Genomic DNA, 20309 nt, shown 5'->3' with positions numbered 1-20309 from the left:
TTTAGGGGAGTGGGATGGTGTAACAGTGTTACCTGCTGTTCACACTCCTATCCCCTCTATCCACGGCCCTTCGGCCTATCACCTACCATCCCGCCTATCTAGTTGACACCTTTACATCATAATATTCTAACCCTGTGCAATACGAATAAAGATGATTCTTTTCCTCAACCCGCAGTAGCCGGTTACAAGTACGGCCTTCTGGCCTGGTGCTTTCCAAGCGCTCCTGAACGGAATTGCAGAGCATCTCGTTCAAACAGCCCGACGGGTTGGCAGACGATGGGCGTTTTCGGAAGGCCTTTTGCTCGAGCTCCCTCTTGTCTCTGCTGTCGTCGTGAAACGTTCTTCCAGATACGGTAGACTAGAGCAGGGGCTGATTTTTCACCCTCTGGCACTTACTCATCCGTTTCTGAGCAAAGGTCGGGAATCACGCCAAGGCAAGACGTCGTTTACTTTGCTTTGGCAAAGTTCAGGAACCACTTCGTGGCGTCGTCTGCATGCACCCAGACAGTTTGAGAATCACTTGGTGAGTGAGTCATTTGCGCGTCTTCGGACTGCCTGCCTGCCTCAGTGCCTGCCTGGCTCAGTGCCTGGCAAAGGTCGGGAATCCACTGGTGGCTCGCATCATTTGGCGCTTTCGGGCACTAGTCGGGAAGTTGTATTCAGGAAAGATCGGGAATAATTTCTTGATCGCCTTCGACCAAATGTCATGCCAGTGCACTGCACTCTGCAGCGTCCTCTGGTTGCTGCCTTTATAATTAATTATTTAGGCTTTAGTCAGAAGGTATCATCTGGTCACATCATTTCGTCAGACAGAAGGTATCATCAGGTCACATCAAGAATGCAAGTGCAAGAGTAACGTGACTGTGCACGTAACTATTACTACTACATGACTAGTAAGTAGTACATTGTATTATTATTGTTGACAGCATGAAACTAGTTAGTTCAATGACTGGCCGTTGCGTCCAGGTATCATACGGATACTGCTGATTGACAGTTGACACTACAATACCAGTGCTCCATACTGACAGGTATCAGATATCGATATCGGGCGCGGCGACTCACTGCTGGCTATGCTACACTACAGTACAGTACTCTGCACAACTACAATGACCTACACTTACTTCAAGTAAGCTACTGAGTACTGTAGAGGCAGAAAATTTCGTCGGTCAATAATTTCGTCCAACTCCAAAGAAAAGGAGTTCGTCCGGTTGAAAATTTCGTCCATGCATCATAAGAGTGTATAGAAACGCTGGACAAATCGATATTCGTCCTACATTTAATTTAGTCCAAAAGCTCCTTGGACGAAATAGACGAAATTAAATTCCAGACGAATATTTCTGCTTATACAGTACTTTGGAAGTACTTGTGCTTGAAGAGTTCTATGAAGTATTGAGTACTTTGGAAGTACTTGTGCTTGAAGAGTTCTATGAAGTATTGAGTACTTTGGAAGTACTTGTGCTTGAAGCGTTCTATGAAGTATGATTGACACTGCACTGCAAAGACTAACAGTCAAGCTTGAATCTCTGAGCATGTGAGCAGACAAGCAAGTCGGGAGCCGAAGGACACTGCACTCATCCAAAACTTGTTTATAAATATAGGTAACATCAAGAGTACATAACCCCCATGTACATGTATGTGGGTTGTGTACTCTTGGTAACATGTCCCCTTCTACCCGGGTACCTTTCCAGAGTACAATTGTACTTGATGTCGCGACAGGATGGACACACCCAACAGGCCAGGATCAGGCGCAACTACAATAATGTAACGCGATTTCTTGTGTTGCAGCCCCCCCCCCCCCCCCCCCACCCACACACTCAAACACACGAGACGGTGTTCCCACACTCCACAGTTCAGTGAAAGGCGGCTCTTCGACATCTCACTCTCAGAATTAGATTTCTACTGCGCGCCCGCTGTGCTGACATCAGGGAATCGTGGAAGGGTTTTCACGATTCCTTGCCCTTGCCCTTGCCTTGGTTGACATGGTAGAGGACAGATGAATTAAATCTCGCAGCTGTGCTACGACCAGAGTGAACTCGCGAGATCTACAGATCCAACGTTACGATCAGCTACCGTCCTGCTGCTTGCTTGACCTGCCAGTAACTGCCTCTCGGTCGGTGCGACTCAGAAACGCAGGTGGCAGAGGAGAGACGACGTGGACTGTGTGGGATACCGATATCTTCCTTTCTGAAAGGCTTGCTCATGCTGATGATCGGTTTCAACTTATTTGTTCGTAGCGGGCGGCGATAACGATGGCCGGTCCAAACTGTGTGTATATTTCCGTCATTGGACTGTGCTGCGGGGACTCTGAAAACCCACATCGAGATGTGGGAGTCGGTAAGTCAGCGCTGTGCACTCGCTTCATGCACCCGTCCGTGGACAGCTGGAGGGAGCTGGGGTACGACCATTCTCACTGGATGGGACAAGGTGACTTTTGCGAGCCGGAAATCAATGGCGAGCACTTTCTGTATTTCGGCGCAGCAAGACGGCGTTACCTGCCCAGAGGCCCCGTGACTACTTTTACCGATGCTGCCAAAGACCTGACAATCCATGTCATTGAACACACTACCTTCTGCAATGACGTGCTGGGTAGGTCATTTCCAGGTGGTGGAGTTTATGCGCAGCGAGCTGCCAGCGACCGAATCAAGTCCAGAGCAAGCGGCAAGACGTCTTACACTTGCATGTCAGCCCTAGGCCTGGGAGCTGAAGGAGATTGTCCGGTCTCTGCTGCTACTGCTGATTCTACACTGACTTCGTCTGCTGCTGCTGCTGCTGGTGGTGGTGCTACGGCCAGTGCCAGCGACTGCGACATGGCTGGGAGTGCGATCAGAAAGCAAAGCTTGCCGGACAACTTCATGAAGACGCAGTTTGGCCGGTCGGGTGGCGTTGACGGCTACGTATTTGTGCTGGATGCCAGTGCCGACCGTAAGAAACGCCAAGCACAGTGGAACCTGTGGGAGAGCTGCTGGGAGAGAATACCCAGCGAGAAGAAGTCGCGCTGCGTCCTTGTCATCAGCAAGTGCGACGAGCTGGATGGAATTGCATTGGACAAGACGTGGAATATCATGGAGCATTTCACACCGGCTGCTGGCAGCTCCCAGGGTACAGTGCGGCGGGGGCGGTCATACAAGATCTTCGGCTCCGGTAATGACAAGCTCCATGACTGCCCGGCAAAGCTTGCTGTTGCTACCAAGAAGCACACCGTACCTGTGTTTCTGACATCGGCAGAGGATTGTGTCGGCGTTGATCAGCCATTCCTCTATCTGGCACATCTGGCATTGAAGCTGCACGGCCGCCCGCAGGCCTCAGTCAAGTGGAAGCAAGCTGTCCAGATGAGATGCGACCAGCAGAGGCAAGCATTGCTGTCTTTCCTCGGCTTCCTGAAAGCAAATGTGACGAGCCACGCGGCGACCTGGCGCGCGCTAGCAGAGGGCAGTAACCACGGCAACGATGCGAAGCTCACGTACTGTCGGCAAGTGAATGGGCTTGAGATATGCAAGGCCGCGTTCAAGTCCCACTTGTTTGCTCTGATCTTCGACGAGGCGGAACAATTGGGCGGCGGACGGCGAGCGCGGAGAGCCAGCACAGTGGTACAGCTAATAGAGCACCGACAGCGTAGATCCTACATTCAGCTGCAGCAGGAGGATGATAGCTTGCAGGACGGTGAAGTCCTGTCTGCTGCGTTGAGTCTAGCCATGAAGCATGAGGACCTGATGGACTACACGCATGCCAAGGACAGGTAAGATTGTAACACTGACGCTATCTCCAGTCCTACCAGGTCAGAAGGGGCTTGTATTCGTGTTGGAACAAATTCAAGAGCACACACACACACACACACCACACAGATGGGCCACTGGACCGCTAAAAAGTTTGAAAAAAAACCCCGAGCGCAGATTGTCTAGTCTCTTGCAACCACTCTTGTTCCTGTACACCTCCTGCCTGCTTCTGCAGTATCGTGGCATGCGCGCACCAGATTGACCCCCCCTCCCCCCCCCCCCCCCCCCCCGCTCATTGTTCAACATGCCATCCTGATGGTATTCTAGACTGCTGCTGTTAATGTTGGACGTTCCTCTGCATTCCCGACACAGGGCTCCTGGAGATGGTGATATTGGCAACTATGAATGTTTGCGCCGCTACATGGCTAAGATGAAGCACAGAGTGAGCACGATCATTGACAAGTGCGTGGAAACGCCGGAGGAGGCCAGTCTAGAGGAAGTCGAAGCGAGGGAGTTGGCCGGCGAAGCGACCGGAACTGCCGTTGCGCCCGGTTTGCTGGACGGTGAGTATGCCGCTAGGTCATCGGAGACCTGGAGGAAGCTGGAAGCACATCTCGTTCGCTTTGTCGCCAGACTTGAACGTGCCGGCGGCGTCTACGAGCCGCTTGTCGACAAAGATTCTGATTCCGGTTTTGCTGGTCAAGATGGCTCGGGTCAGAGCCGTACACGACCGGAAATGGTAAGTTAACCTGTCAGTACATGTATCAGATATGCTACTTCAGTACAGTAATTATGTGGCTGCTTCGTTGGTACAAATGTTGTTTCAAATCGGCAAACAGAGCGTGTAAAACAGCAGTACAACATGCCAAGAACATACGTATTTGTAAGGAGGTTTTCGGTCTACTGCTTCCTTCCTGGCGCCAATGCTATCGTGAAACATCTGTTTTGACAATATTCCTGAGTTTAGGGTTGAAAAATCAGTCTTGATATGGTCAGTTTATGCCTGTATAGACTGGAGTTGGCTTGGTAGTTGACAATTGAAAAAATAAGAGCCCAGTCTCCAATAATAGCCCAGTCTCTAGTAGGGCTGAAACGCATGCTCAATGGAGCGAACGAATATTCTCTTTCTGAATACGTGTGAAACGAAGAATATTCCGAATATTCTAAACCAGACTATATCCATGGATACATAGTTGCATCCATGGTAACCATAGACCATCAACTGGTGTATACCCCAATTACAGGAGGGACATTTGAAAAGGACAATGTTATCATTTGTCTTGCTGATGACAACACATGGAAGGTGGCAATCTCACCCACTTTCTGCACCAAATAAGCCTGTTCGATATCAAAAAGGCGAGTTTCTGTACATTTACGAATATCCTTATTCTACTCTAGCAAAGAATATTCTTTTTCCAATCTGCACATTTCGAATATTCGACTATTTCGAATATTCCTTTCAGCCCTAGTCTCTAATAGTAGCGCGGGTAGAGCTGTCACTGAAAAAATAAGAACCCCGGGCTCTTATTAGAGAAAATACGGTGTGTGTGTGTTTCCCTAAATGTTCCCTAAACATGGATGCGGGTATTGGACAGTCTGCAAAAGACCATGCTGTATGGGTGCACTGACCTGTTCGGCCGCACTAGCCCGTAAACTGATGTACAAGTTGTAGTTGGTCAACCACCTGTGGATGTGTGTTGACTGCTCATACAGGCCTCCTAGTGATTATAAATACCTACGGACATACTAAGCATTCATAAATAAAAGCATGCGTGCACACATGCACACATGTACACACACATACATGCACACACAAACACACATACACACACACGCACCTGTCCTGTCCTGTCGAGCCACTGCCACAATGGTCACGCGGGCCCCGGAGGGGCAACGGAGAGAGAAGAGGAGAACACCGTCCCACGGCGTCCGGGACACAAACAACGAGAGGTCGCCAGGATTCAGGTCACCTACGGCTGTTACCACGAGACTGACGTATAGCCGGGGGAGAACCTGAGCAGCAGTGTCTATTCCTGCCCTGGACCGAACAGAAGCAGCGGCCACAGGACGCACAGTGCGCGCCACAACACGGCTCCACTGCGGCTGGGTACTGAGCCACACACTTGTGACAGGCAAGGCCACCACGGCTCAAGAATCAATGGCCGCAGCGATCACACGGACATGCTCCGCGCTGTTCATTCACTGGCTTTGCACGCTCTGCAGTGCACTTGTGCCTGGCACGATCCTGGGGGTGCGAGAAAGACCTCTTGCACACAGAGCAGTTGACAGCGGCAGCCGGACCCCTAAGACGCTGATGCATCTTCTTCTTTGCGCACACACATACACACACACCAGGGGTGTCGGAAGGTATTTTAGTGTGCTACGGTCAGCAATCTGAAGTACAATTTACTTGTGGGGGAGGGTTGCTGAGCCGAAAACTTTGGAAATTTAGAGCCCAGATCAGTGTATTTTATCGATTCACGGGGTACCTGGGGCAAAAAGTGGTACGGTCAATACCGTAGTGACTGTACCGTGTCCAACGCCCCTGCACACACACACACACACACACACACACACACACACACACACACACACACACACACACACACACACACACACACACACACACACACACACACACACACACACACACACACACACACACACACACACACACACACATGCCCACGCACACACACACACACACACACACACACACACACACACACACACACACACACATATACACACAAACATTTGTGCGCGTGTGTGCACACGTATGAAGACAGGCACGGACGGGGAAAGCTAGTTTCTGCATGACACCTATAATGTATTACAGTCAAATCTGCCGTTAGCGACCTCTGCTGTAGGCGACCATCTACCGTTAGCGACCTCTGCTGTAGGCGACCATCTACCGTTAGCGACCTCTGCTGTAGGCGACCATCTACCGTTAGCGACCTCTGCTGTAGGCGACCATCTACCGTTAGCGACCTCTGCTGTAGGCGACCATCTACCGTTAGCGACCTCTGCTGTAGGCGACCATCTACCGTTAGCGACCTCTGCTGTAGGCGACCATCTACCGTTAGCGACCTCTGCTGTAGGCGACCATCTACCGTTAGCGACCGATTTCCCGTGCACCGACGGTCTCACATACAAACTGATCTGTCCAGAGCGACCATCTGCTGTGCGCGACCAGCGACCGCGATTTCATGCACGGTGGCTGCATTCAAATCTGCTGTAAGCGACCGCGACCCAGGTTCAGTCAGGTGCGAAACTGTACTTGCCAGTGCGCTGTCAACTGCAAGGTGTGAAAATGCGCTATCTTGCAAGTGCGATCGACTGGCCCTGGCCTGTACTGAGGCTGTGCTGTAGCTCTCAAGTCCAGGCAGTGTCGATCTACTGCCGTGTCGCATACACGTACTATACGGGCATGGTCGTCGTTGAATATCCAATAAAATGATATTAAAAATCACATTATTCTCGTCGATTTGAGTACATGGAAGCATATATGCATACCCGGTATGCCGGATTTACCATACATCTGCCGTAAGAGACCATCTGCCGTAAGAGACCGCTTTTTCTTGCACCAAGGGGCGGTCGCTTACGACAGATTTGACTGTATGTTTAGCCTACTCGGCTGCCTGTCATTGCAGATACTGTTATACAATGCAAGTCAATGAGAAGGTTGAGCTTGAAGCTGTTTTCTGATTCGAAGTACTTTTGGTCTGGCTTGATTTTTCATCTGCTGCATCTCTAGTTTGCCAGCACTCTATGATCTGCCCTGGAGTCGTGCCTTGCACAGTAAGCTGATCGATTGCCGCGTCAAGGATTTGCTGCACTTGAAGATTGCACAGTGCACATTCTGTTCAGGTTTGCAAGCATCTGAAATCTCGAAGCCACAATGTTCATCTACTACAAGTAGCAATGTGCAGTAGTGACAGTGCAACTAGCTTCCTCACGGCACACTAGCACACTGTCATCACACGCTAAGAACATGATTTTCAGCGCATGGGCCACTTTTAAAATGAACAAGCGGGAACCCGGTTATTTCGCCGATTTCTACTACACTGCTGATGATGGTGTGGCGACAGGCATACGGAGCGGGGAACCGCTTCAACAGCACCCTGCACGGTCAACGCTCCTGATTGTACGTAACGCAAGCCGCCTGCCTCTCTTTCATCCGGTTTTAAATTTCACGCACATGTTGGATGCTGTCTGCTGGGATAACGGATCAACGACCACACCACATCTTTGTAATGATAGGATATCATTGGCCTGTAGTCAAGGTCACTCGTCAAGTCCTGGTGCTAGCCATGGCAACTGTCTATTTTTCTTTGACTTTTTCCCAATCATCATTCTCAAACGATTTCTTTTGAAACTTGATTTCTTGACAAATTAAAATTCCGTTTTCTCGGCACGGGAGTGACCCAGCCGGACTAAGTTTTCTGCGTCCTTAGGATGCCACCACATTCCAATATCTAGGCAAAGATGCAGTGGGAGGTGAGAAGATCAGACCAACCACAAAGTGCATCATGGATTTTTGATATACCAGTACTAGGCTTATATATATATCAATGCTGCTGCCATCGAGGTGAATCAGGACAGTGCCCACAAACACACACACACACACACATACACACATACACCGTCACACACACACACACACACACACACACACACACACACACACACACACACACACACACACACACACACACACACACACACACCGTCACACACACACACACATCGTCACACACACACCACACCACACACACACACACACACACACACACACACACACACACACACACACACACACACACACACACACACACACACACACACACACATGCCCATCGCAGACACACCCATTGCAGGCACAAACACACACACACACACACACACACACACACACACACACACACACACATGCCCCGTATTGCAGACAAAATTCCCGCATCAAGGTCAGCAGGCAGTGTATTATGGCCACTGGCCAGCACAGACGACCCGGTGGTGTGTAATAGCTGTGTGTAATAATTACACTGCCGCACACAGTGGGTTGTGTTCAAAACTGCATGTCTTAAAATGAGCAACACATGATCAAGAGATGCTCATGAATGGCAGAACACACACTGTGTTTGGTTAGTCACTGACTGCTGCTGCTGCTGCAGTAGTTATGATATGAAGAACCTAACAAACAATGCCTTTGTAAACTTAAATTGTCATTTGGTGCTGATCAGGGCGTGCTAATAGCGCATGTCGATTTGGGTAATATAAGAAATTCTTCAATGTCAGGAGTAAAATGGTTCATGCAAACTGGTACAGCTTATCTTTGAAGAATACATTAAGAGCAACTAGCGTACAGCGGATCTAAGTTCATCATTATTTTATTGTGGTATTGTTTGAAGAAAACGACTCGATATCGACTGCTGAAGCAGACTGTGGATAAATATTGTTACTGATAATTCCACTCCACTGCTCTGTTCAATGCGAGTGACAATTCCATTGCACATAGCTGTGGACGCCGTGCTGAATTGCCCCCTCGTTGATATAGACGGCCTGAAAAGCCAACAAGCAGCTACATGCTGTCAGGTGTAAAGTCCAGCATACTCATTGTGCCGGGGTGCGGCGTCGTCATCTTCTGCAGCAGCTGACCAGTCAGTGGTTGTCATGCTGTCACCACTGCTCCCTGGGCAGCGACGGAACATCTCGGTGTGATGAAGTCGTACGTTCAGGCCGGTCGCGAGCCTTGGCCTTGCCGGCTACCTTCAACTCAACATACTCCTCGCTGTCCGTTGACCATCCGCCGTCGTCATCATGGTTGCCGTGACGACCGTGTGGCAATGGCGTGCCCCTGGGCGGGCGTAGTGGCGGCACTGGTGAATCGCGACCTTGCGCGTCAGCGCCGTATTGATTGATATACACAGTGCTGCCGCCGCCGCTTGCATTACCGATAGTGAGTTGATCTTGGAAGGTCTGCAGCTGTGCCGGAGGATGATGATGGAATCCGTACTCGGAGTCGTTGCACTCTGCACTCGGCTCTGGTGAGTTTCCACCCAACAGCCTACACAGTTGCATAGGGACATGCACAACAAAACAGTGTGTCAGTCAATTTCATCAGGGCATACACTGGTGTGTGTGTGTAAGTCAGTCTTCCTGTTTCAGCTTGTGATTTAAAAATCACAAGTTAAACGGGAAGTGTCAACGGCAGGGGGACTGTTGCTTGAATTTGAAATGACAGTTACTTCAACTACTTACTAGTGATTTTGATTAGGCTTAGACTGAGCTTAGACAGCTTAGACTGAGCTTAGACTGAGCTTAGACAGCTTAGACAGCTTAGACTGAGCTTAGACTGAGCTTAGACAGCTTAGACTGAGCTTAGACTGAGCTTAGACTGAGCTTAGACTGAGCTTAGACAGCTTAGACTGAGCTTAGACAGCTTAGACTGAGCTTAGACAGCTTAGACAGCTTAGACAGCTTAGACAGCTTAGACAGCGGCAATGCATGCGGAACGGTGTGCGGGGCAACTGCTTTGTTTTAGCAGATATGTATCATCACACTCAGCACTACCAGTTACTAGTGCGGAGAGAGAATTTTTGTCTGTTTTGAAAAAGAAGTTTTCTTTCATGATGACCAGCGTTGGCCTTCACCTCAGCCCTAACCTTTCTTTTCCATATTTAAAAAATCGTTATGACAGAGAATGCTGGATATGTATCTGTGTTATGATTACTGCTAAGAACAAGAGATGTGCTGGAGAATAATTCGAACCACCATACTTACTGTAAATAGCTGGCAGATGTGTCATCAGGATCTGGCACACCCAATGTGTACTCCCTCGCTGAAGACGACGTCGTTGAGGCACTAGTGTCGATAGCATCCATCCTCCCTGTACTCCTTACCCTGGTCATGCCTGCTGCTCCAGCCTGCGAACTGCTAGAGGACACAGTCACCACGGGCTGGCTCTTAGGTGGTCGCGGAGGAAGCCCTGGCTGTTGCTGTTGCTCCAATGCCGCGCGTCTAACTAGCCTATCAAGTGGAGTGGGCGAGCTATCACCAATGTCCGGGCCCTTATCCAGCCTGGGCATGGAGCTGTGATGGGCAGGCGACCGTTTACTCTCGGGAACCGCCGGCAGCTTGTCGTGACTGCGTCCACTGCGTGTCAGTGATGCAGTTTTGCTAAGCGTGGTGTCCAGCATGGCCTCCGGGAACAGCCCCGATGTTGTCTCCTTGTTGAATCCTGATCCCCAAGCGTTGTTGCTGCTGCTGCTGCTGACGTTGCTGCTGTTGCTGACACTGCTGCTGTTGCTTACCGAGCCATACTCCGAGTTGCCTTGGTCTCGACTCCGTTTTGGACGGACTCTGGAAACAAAGGTGATGAACACAGGGCGTTTAAATACAGTAGACTCGGGAACTGGTTGCCAAAATGGCAGGGCGTGACATGACCTAACAGTGACCGCACTCCAAACAAAAAACGTTCACATTGTGCCTTTTGCGTAACATCTTTAAAACTCGCACAATGTTCACTACGTGTATAGTCTGTTATAAGCAAGTGTGCTGTTGTGGGCCAGTGTCTGTCTTAGCCATCAATGCATCTCTCAGTCATGTATCACAAAAGAGGAGAGCTGTGGAATACACGGAAGGAAAACATGAGTGGCTGTCGGGGGAAGTGATTCCCAATCAGAACTCACCAAGCGTATCGGTCACTGTGAAACTTCATTTTTTTAGTACGAGCATCCTGGTTAGAACATGCTTTGGTCTTTGCTCTGGATGTAAATGAATTTGAGGACCCGTATCCTTTTCTAGTCCTTTTTTTACCTCGGATATACAGCAGGTTGCCTATTAAGTACTTGTACATAATATATTTTTCTACCCTAGAGGTAGCGGTTTAAACAGTGAATTTCACGGCACAAACGTTACAGCATCCAAAATTAGAATTCGACTCAGAAATGCCAGTACCATTGCAGCCCGACGTGCAAGTTGAAAACATGTGCTGGTATCAAGTGTTGCGATTGTAACTCACGGTAGGGTTGCAGATCGGTTGGAAAAGTCGTGCGAACGCTGTCGCTTTGGTCCCTGCTGATCCCAGCTGGGTATGGCTGGAGAGTCGCTCTGCACCGGCAAGACTGGGGCATAGTGATCGTCGTCATCCCGTGTCCGTATGGCGGGCGTTGGCGCTACAGTCATGCCCGGGAGCTGCGGAAGACGCACTGCAGATGCCTGATTGCTCTGGGAACTTCGCAGGGAAGCGGAATCACTGGCCTGATGGCTCCATCTACTGCCCTGGCTGTTAGCAGCACCAACGGCAGTGCCCCTCGAGCCAAACACGTTTGCGGGTGTCTGATCGATGTCCACTGCACTGGAGTAGATTTCATCGCCCAGTGCGTTGTCGTCGTTGTTGGGCCAGAACGCGTCTGGTTTAGTATGCGTTGGTGGTAATCGTGGCGGCAGCGGGTCAGACATCATGGACAGTGGGTTGACAGCAGAGTGAGAGGCTACAGTTTTGTGCTGACTATCGACCGGAGCGGTTGGACGGATGTTGAGCTCGGTCGGTCCAGATGGCTTGACACCTGCTCTCAAGTCCAGGGATGTCACGTCACTTAAAGAACAAGTTCTGCAGGGAGAAGTCAAGCAATGGATATGCAATGACTCACCATTCAAGCCATACAAAAAATACCAAAGAATTTCTGAATAACAATGAATTTCTTATGGTCGTTTCCAAACTTCGGAACAGCAGTTGCCAGGGATGGGGGGGGGGGGGGGGTGGGTGGTGGCAAACATGATACCCACCTGATGAACAATACCAGACATTTTCTTATGGCAAAGGGACACAAGCGGTACTGGTACAGCGATCTTAGACATTGGAGCACGCACATTCCCCATAGTGCTTTCAGCCTTCCCGCATACTTGCCGCAATCATACCTACCATACAGCACAGATACTACATAATTATTTGAATGATGGACTTACACTTGTGGTCTGAACGAGTGACCAGCTGAGCTGACAACGGCCGGTGACGGCGGTGGACCGGCTGGTGCAGAACCATGATGCCATTCATCTCTGGACTGTGATCTACTGGTGCTGGACGCGTGATATCCATCTGCATGCACTGCCCTGCCATACTCACTGCTGACACCATGCGTTGACCTGTCAAGGTGCGGCGGAATGATATCAATGCTAGATGCAGCGCCGGACGCGGACCCCCGGTCGGAATGTGCGTGATCGGTGCTTTCACTGCGCCGTGAGATCGGCGGCAACGGCGGTGTGTGCAGTGCTGCTGCGTCATGTGAAGAAAATCTTGGCAGCACAGGGGGGCTGCTGCTGCCGCTGCTGTTGTGTTGTGCTTCACGGCCGGTGGGACAGCGGCCGGGACAGCTTTGTGTGGATCTTGGCAGCACAGGGGGGCTGCTGCTGCCGCTGCTGTTGTGTTGTGCTTCACGGCCGGTGGGACAGCGGCCGGGACAGCTTTGTGTGGATCTTGGCAGCACAGGGGGGCTGCTGCTGCCGCTGCTGTTGTGTTGTGCTTCACGGCCGGTGGGACAGCTTTGTGTGGATCTTGGCAGCACAGGGGGGCTACCGCTGCTGTTGTGTTGTGCTTCACGGCCGGTGGGACAGCGGCCGGGACAGCAGCTTTGTGTGGATCTTGGTGGACGGCTTGGTACTGGTATATGTATCTTACAGTTTGAAGTGTCACCGGGGGAATGCCGCTTGGTCTGCTGCGGCTGCGGTTGCTGGCTTGGAGACAGGCTGCGTTGGGATTTTGGAGGACGCGGTGGTGGCTTGCTCACTGCCTGTTCGTTCTTCGGTGGCAATGGCGGTGGTGAAGGTGAGCGCTCTCTGCTTTGTGCCATCCTCAGCTCCTGCTGATATTGTAAAATGGCTGCCTGGTTGATGTATTCCGGCTCTTCAGTTATCTGGGCTCTGTCTCCTTTCCTCTCAGTTGTAGATGGAGAGGCTGCCTTTGCTTCATCCCTTGAAGCTGCACATGCACTGTCCACCGATCTCCGATCTGGTTGCGGCAACATGGGGAAATCAGCTGCTACCTCAGCTGTGACGACATCAATCTGAGGCGATGCAGCTCTTCTGTACAGTGGTCGTTGAGGTTGTTGTTGTTGCCTTTGCTGCTGCTGCTGTTCAATATTGCAATCTGGTGAAGCAAGCCGTTCAACTGCTTGCTCGGGCTTTTGTGCAGCTGCCTGTGCCTCTTGAGAACCCTCAGGCTGTAACCCTGGTGTTGAAGAGTATGGGTTTTCAACAGAACAACGCTGCTTCTGGTGACGCTGACTGAAGAGAGTGTTCAGCTCCTCAGCATTCAATGATGCACTGCCACTTCGACTACTACTGGATTGCGCAACATCGCTTTCCCACGGTGGAGCTGTATAGATTTCCTCAGTATCAGCTACTGCAGAAAGGAGATTGGAAGCCACTGAGGCTGCTCCCTGCGCAGGTGTCTGTTGGTCTGATTGAGGCGGTAGAGGGGGAGACACTGATGCACTGTTGATTGATGCCAGGAGCTGCCGTGGGTCTGAAACATAGTGGTTCTCCTTTTTACGCTCAGCTGAGGTTGTTCGAGGGGGTGAAATTGGGACACCACTGACTGAAAGTAAGAGTTGCTGAGGCTCAGACACATATGGATTCTCTGTTCTTTGCCTATCCGGTATCACTGAACTTGGGGGCAATGTATCGTCATTGCTGGCCGAGGCAGGTGCATCCGTCTCCACCGCCACCTGCTGTCCAGTTGATTGCAGTGACGCCCTGGAGGCAGTCCGGACGGACGCCAGAAACTTCTGCGGGTCAGAAACGTATGCGTTCTCCATTCGCTGTCGCGTCTCTTGCCTCTGCAGTGAGTTAGCGCGGCTTGTGGCCGCAGAGGCGTGTTCACTGTGACTGGTGCTGTCTCTACTGGTGCTGTGTGCCCCGTCGTGCCATGCATCCATCACAACATAGCTCTCATCATCAGTATCATCAACATGCTTGCAAAACCTGGCAGCCGATTGTTCCTTCTTGGCACCGGGACCAGGGGACATGGGTTTGATGGCACTGCTTAACTCATCAGTTGACGGAGCAGTTGAGTAGATGTTTTCCTGCTGGGACCTGTCATAGAATCCTTTGCGATCGCGGGGCTTTCTGGATACTGTATCAACCTCCTCATAGCTGTCTTCATCAGATCCCAAGTCAGCCATGCCTGCTCTGCTGCTCATGGCGTCAAGCACGGGTGGCGGATTTGTTGCAAAAACATCTGTCAGTGTCCTGCCCGGTTTTGGTGGCCGCGGCGGCTCTTCTGCTACATCTGGCAGTGCTGCTGCTGCTGCTGCTGGCAAAGGCGGCGGCGGGGCCTGGAGATCACGTGCCCTTAAGCTCATGCTGCCGCCAGCACGAAAACTACTCATCGCTTCATTCTCAGTGGTAACACTTGTCTGAGAGCTGGCAGGAGGTGGTAGACTTTCATCTGACATCTGCGCTGGCCAGGGGCTTTGTCTAGCTGCGACGTGAACACGGCTACCATACTGGAGCTGTTCTTGCTGGAAAGAGGAGTGAGAGGTGGTGGACTGGGGCAACGAGTGTGTAGCCATGTCACCTCCATGCAGGCTAGAACTGCTCAGTTTACTTTGGTCAGCCAGTGAGTTAGAGTCCAAACTCCATGGGTCTATGATCTCGTACGTGTCTTCAACATCGACTTCCTCGTCGCTGCACATGGGGTCAATGCTTGCCGGGGATGACCCAATGCTTGTACTAGCTTTCTTCTTCCTCATCCTCCTCTTCTTGGTGTGTGTGTTCGTGGGTGGCACTTCAGTTCGGTCAGTTACTGGCCACTGTGCCTGGTCTGCAGAAGCCGTGCTGTGACCCGCCGAGATCTTCTTTTGCTGGGTTACCTTGCTCAGTGCTCGGCTCAGCAATGAGTCAGACGTCTTGGGCAAGTTCACGTGCTGATAAATGTTCTCTGCCTCCTCCGATGTGGTCGGCAGCTTGAAGTCGTCCACCCTGCCATACAGACTCTCTTGATTATCGCGGCTCTGTGAAGTGGTCCTGGACAGGTCAGACATTGTATGCCTTGATCGCTCTGCGTCCTTTGGAGTTCGGCCAGATGACGCCAACAGTGTTCGCGTGTTGTGTTGTGACGACTTGTCCGGCTTTGCACAGGAGCTTGGTTTCCCACTGCAGTAGCATTCAACAACAATGGTGAAGACCATAGCAATGTCCACAATTGCAACAACACCAACAGCAGCAGCAGGAACAACAACGACAACGGCGACAACATTAACAACAACCACAGAGTTGAAACAGCAGGAGCAATGAATCATCTCATATTTTCAATGTTCCTTTTATTTTACTTTAACAATTTCGCAACCTCTCTCTCCCTCTCTCTCTCTCTCTCTCTCTCTCTCTCTCTCTCTCTCTCTCTCTCTCTCTCTCTCTCTCTCTCTCTCTCTCTCTCTCGCTCGCTCTCTCTCTCTCTCTCTCTCTCTCTCTCTCTCTCTCTCTCTCTCTCTCTCTCTCTCTCTCTCTCTCTCTCTCTCTCTCTCTCTCGCTCTCTCTCTCTCTCTCTCTCTCTCTCTCTCTCTCTCTCTCTCTCGCTCTCCCTCTCCCTCCCCATCCACTCTTGGTGCGTCTAGATGGCTATGAAGTCGAGACCTTAGGTCGGCGGAGCTCCCTAAACCTCACCACCACTGCCACGAATCAGGTGGTGCGTGCTTTCCCTAGCTGCATCTCATGTTTGGCATTTTGGTCTTTGTACAACAAAATTTAAAAAAATGCATTCAGCAGAGAAATGTAGCAATGTCGGTGGATCACACACAATTTGAGTCACTAAATATTACCATACTTCATTTCGGAATTGTGTGTTGCTCCCTACATTCGAGCTTAGGCTTTTCCTGCTGACTTGACTAGACACTTCATACTTCATTTTGTCAATGCATACGGACAGTACCTTTCCTTCCACTCGGCCTACATTATGCATACAATGTTCAGGGATGAACTTACTAAGACCTCAGATGGTGAGCCTAGGAAATGTTTTTGTAACATGGGCAAAAGTTATGCGATCGACTGCACCAACTAAACCAGATTTTGAACAGTCAGACGTGCACAATCTAGCTCATGCCGTGGAATGTCTCAGTACTCCCTGTAAGTTTTGTGCCAGATTGTGCATGTCTGACTCTTCAAAATCTGGTTTAGTTGGTGCACTCGATCGCATAACTTGTGCCCACAATTTCCCATGTTACAAAGATGAATTTACTGCTATTTTGTGCGCAGAAGTTGTTGTCATTAGATATGTCAGCACACAGCTGTAATGGGTACTTCTTTGGTGCATCACTCCTGGCTGCATGACATCAACCCCACCCCTGCATCCTCCCTCTTCCTTAGTTCCTTTTCAAGACGAAGTAATAGTTATGGCACCTGCCCCCCCCCTTTTGTACAGGGGAATATTTTCAGCTCCTTTGGAATACATCACAGTGCAGGCTATCTCAGGACTATCTACAATGTGTACCTGGATTTGAGCTCCTGCATCTGCAGGTGATTCTGTGCCAGTCGAGCCGTGTAGGAGCGATCCCGTGCTGCTGGGCCCAACTCATCTTCAGCAGGGTCAGCAGCGTTCGGCGGCCTGTGGAAGATGCTTTTCTTTCCCGTGTCCTTGCTGTCTTTGGAGATACCTGCACTGGCGCCTCCAGTTGGCTTGGTCATGGCTGACATTAGGCTCAGCTTGAACAAGGACTTGCACACTCGTAGTCCGTGGATTGAGCGGCCCATCTCCAGTGGTCCACTGGCTTGAACCTGTGTGATCTCCATCCATGTAACCGTGTGCGATGTGACGTGGCGGCTGAAGAAGCTCTCCAGAGCCAGGATGCTCTTCTGTTCCAGATCCTTGCGAACGCTGACTGCACGCTCCCATCTCAGTGGGCCAGGAGCTGCTCCCGACAGGCATTGCAGCTTGTGAGCAAGGTGCAGAAAAGGCGCATCCACTCCCACCGCTTGGCTGGCTGATGTGTAGAACACAGGTAAAGTGTACGCACCACAGGTGATGGCTTGTTTACCTGGGCAGTCGAGAAGTGCTGCTCCCGTGGTACTGCTCTCCTCCAGCGAGTCAGGCGAGAAGTAGTCGATCACGTTGAAGCGATTGTCCAGCACGATTTCCGATGGCACCTGGTCGCATTTCGTGAGGACTATGGCGCAGAACTCTCTCCGCTCCCTGGGAAGCTGCCGCCAGCATTCTTCCAACACACGCCACTGTAGGGTGCGCGATTGCGGCGATGCAGTCGGATCCAACACAAGCAGAACTCCCTGCACACCACCATCGCCCCACGAGTTCTCCTCGCCAAATTCGGCCGGGAAGTGTCGTCGAGTGCTGTCCGCAGACAGCTCGCTTCTCCTCGCCCCTCCAAGCAGTGATTGGCCTTGGTAGGAGCACTTGCCAGCCGACTGTAGTCTGATGCACGTTGCTCGCTTGGCATAGTGACCTAAATCGCCAGCACCAGGGCATGTCTTCAATGTTTCCTTCTCCACAAATGTTGTGTGTTCGACAACATGCACCTCAACATTGACGGTCTCCGCGCGTCGACCTTTGGTACTTTTGCCCGGACAGTACTCACGCTTAGCCACTCCGAAGTATAGAAAGTGATCGCTGTTCACTTCAGGTGACTGAAATTCTTCCTCGCTGAGAACGTGCGAATGATCTTCGCCCAATTCTTGCCAACTGTCCGCGTCAGCGTTGACGAATCGCGAGCAAAAGCTGGACTTGCCGATGCCTGCTGCATGTGGCCTCGTACTGCGGCATAGGCCCACGACAGCCAGACGACTCACGCACGCATTGGCACGGCTCATATTTACCACCAAGCTGTCACTCAGAGAGAAGGGCGGGTGAGCTCCTCGCTGCTGCCTTCCTTCTCCCACTCGCGGTAGCGATTGCCTTTTTCTGCCTTTCTTTCTGACTCTTTCTGACTCTTTCTGACTGCTGCTCCAAGTAGCTACGGAGTGTTTGCGATGTTGTGGCTGCTCGATGTTGTGTTTGGACTGACGTGTGGCACTGCTGTTACTAATGCTGCTGCTGTTGCTGTTGCTGCCGGGATAGTGTGTCTTGGCTGACGACGTACCTCAAGTTCCTGAGAAACAAGCAGCTCAGCTGACCACATACAAACAGACAACAGGCAAACCTGAACAGCAGCTAACCAGCGGCGCAGCCCAACCAGCATTTCAGTCAGCTAGCAAGTGTACTTGTTGAAAGCACCAGCATATCCCTGTACCTGCCAGCCGTACACACAGGCACTAGTGGCTAGGGCCAGTAGGGGTTGCAGTATTGCTGGACGGAGTCTAGCTAGGAGAAGTCTCCGGACACACGGCGAACCAGGTGGAAGCGAGAGGAAGGTACCGGTAACTCGATGACGAATCTAGTATGAGCTTGAGGATCACGAACCAGCAGCACATAGCCACACCACAAACACAGCGAGTAGATCTACCACACAGTCGCAGTCCGCTACTCCTAAGCCAAGGGCAAGGCATGAGCTAGCCGTGCATACGTCGACGCTGCAGGATATGCGACTGCGACTTCGAGAGGCAGAGACAGACAGAGACAGAGATAGATGTAGATAGAAGTGGCAGTGGATGAGTGATAGACTGGGAATGCGTGGGGGGCACCCGGATTCGCCTGTTCCACTGGCCGACACTCTGCTCTCTAGCTATCCACCTCACTCCTCAGACGTGTCCACATGCGACGCGTCCGAATTGCCTTATATACACACGAGCAATGCATCCGGAGTTCCCGCGTAAACACTACTGACCACTCTACTGTACTCGAATCGTCCTATATGGCCTAGTGCATGCATAGTCTTCCAACTATTGCAGATCAAACGGAATCAATATGGTGATCATGGAGGTGATGGAGGCATTGCATTGACTGACAACCAATGTGATTCGTATTACGTGTACAATGCATAGTCGGATAGTCCCATGGCCCAGGTACGTATCCTCGGACACCAGGACGGTAGTACTACATGTGCGTCCATCCATCCATGCCGTGTTATTTATACCCACGCTTGCCCGGTGACTGGATCATTTCATCATTGGTTCCAGTCCAGACTGCCAGTATTCAGGAGGCTTTCGTGCAGAATGTTGTATTCACTTCCAGTCACATACATGTACAGTGATCAGGGGTGAGTAAAGCTGGGGCGATAAGCACCAACAGGATTTGGAGGGGAGATGGACACTGACATAACAGGAGTCTCGCTGGCACGAGGTCAGAGAAGGACCACTGCACTTGATCGATGGCGATGATGGAAACACAGGCCTGCAGTCACGCACAGGCGTACTGTCATGTCCTCAGTGTCATTACACTGTCCAGCAGCGGGTCCTCACGAATGAAAACATATCCGTTACCTTGCTTGCTACTCTGGCTTTCATGACCTTTTTAAATAGACAATAATTATAACTATCTACTGCTGAGAAAGGGGCATACAGATCATTGCAAGATACACCCCGACCCATACCGGCATAGAAAAGTACCAAAAGAAAACAGATGAGAAGTGAGAATTACAGGCACCTGCCTTAATACTAATACGAAGGCCATAGCGGCCACGGCGGGTAGCAATAGTGTGGATAACACTCTGC

The 20309-nt window shown here is 51.0% G+C and overlaps 2 protein-coding genes across 2 annotated transcripts; one reads left to right on the top strand and one right to left on the bottom strand.

The window, feature by feature from the left end:
• The first annotated feature begins 1814 nt into the window (after positions 1 to 1814).
• LOC135830409 (rho GTPase-activating protein 35-like) lies at positions 1815 to 8130 on the top strand. Its single transcript, XM_065342667.1, has 3 exons — positions 1815 to 3736; positions 4086 to 4452; positions 7471 to 8130. The coding sequence occupies exons 1-3, from the start codon at positions 2250 to 2252 to the stop codon at positions 7486 to 7488; spliced, it is 1872 nt and encodes a 623-aa protein (XP_065198739.1). The 5' UTR covers positions 1815 to 2249; the 3' UTR covers positions 7489 to 8130.
• A 545-nt stretch (positions 8131 to 8675) lies between these two features.
• LOC135830398 (serine-rich adhesin for platelets-like) lies at positions 8676 to 19259 on the bottom strand. Its single transcript, XM_065342657.1, has 5 exons — positions 17200 to 19259; positions 12684 to 15869; positions 11737 to 12327; positions 10497 to 11075; positions 8676 to 9780 (listed from the first exon to the last, which is right to left on the bottom strand). Exons 1-5 carry the CDS (start codon positions 18528 to 18530, stop codon positions 9393 to 9395), a joined length of 6075 nt encoding a protein of 2024 aa, XP_065198729.1. The 5' UTR covers positions 18531 to 19259; the 3' UTR covers positions 8676 to 9392.
• Between the last annotated feature and the right edge of the window lie 1050 nt (positions 19260 to 20309).

The sequence above is a fragment of the Sycon ciliatum genome, chromosome 1, assembly GCF_964019385.1.
Source record: "Sycon ciliatum chromosome 1, ocSycCili1.1, whole genome shotgun sequence".
NCBI classification, from domain to species: domain Eukaryota; kingdom Metazoa; phylum Porifera; class Calcarea; order Leucosolenida; family Sycettidae; genus Sycon; species Sycon ciliatum.
This window is presented reverse-complemented; position numbering and strand designations above follow the sequence as displayed.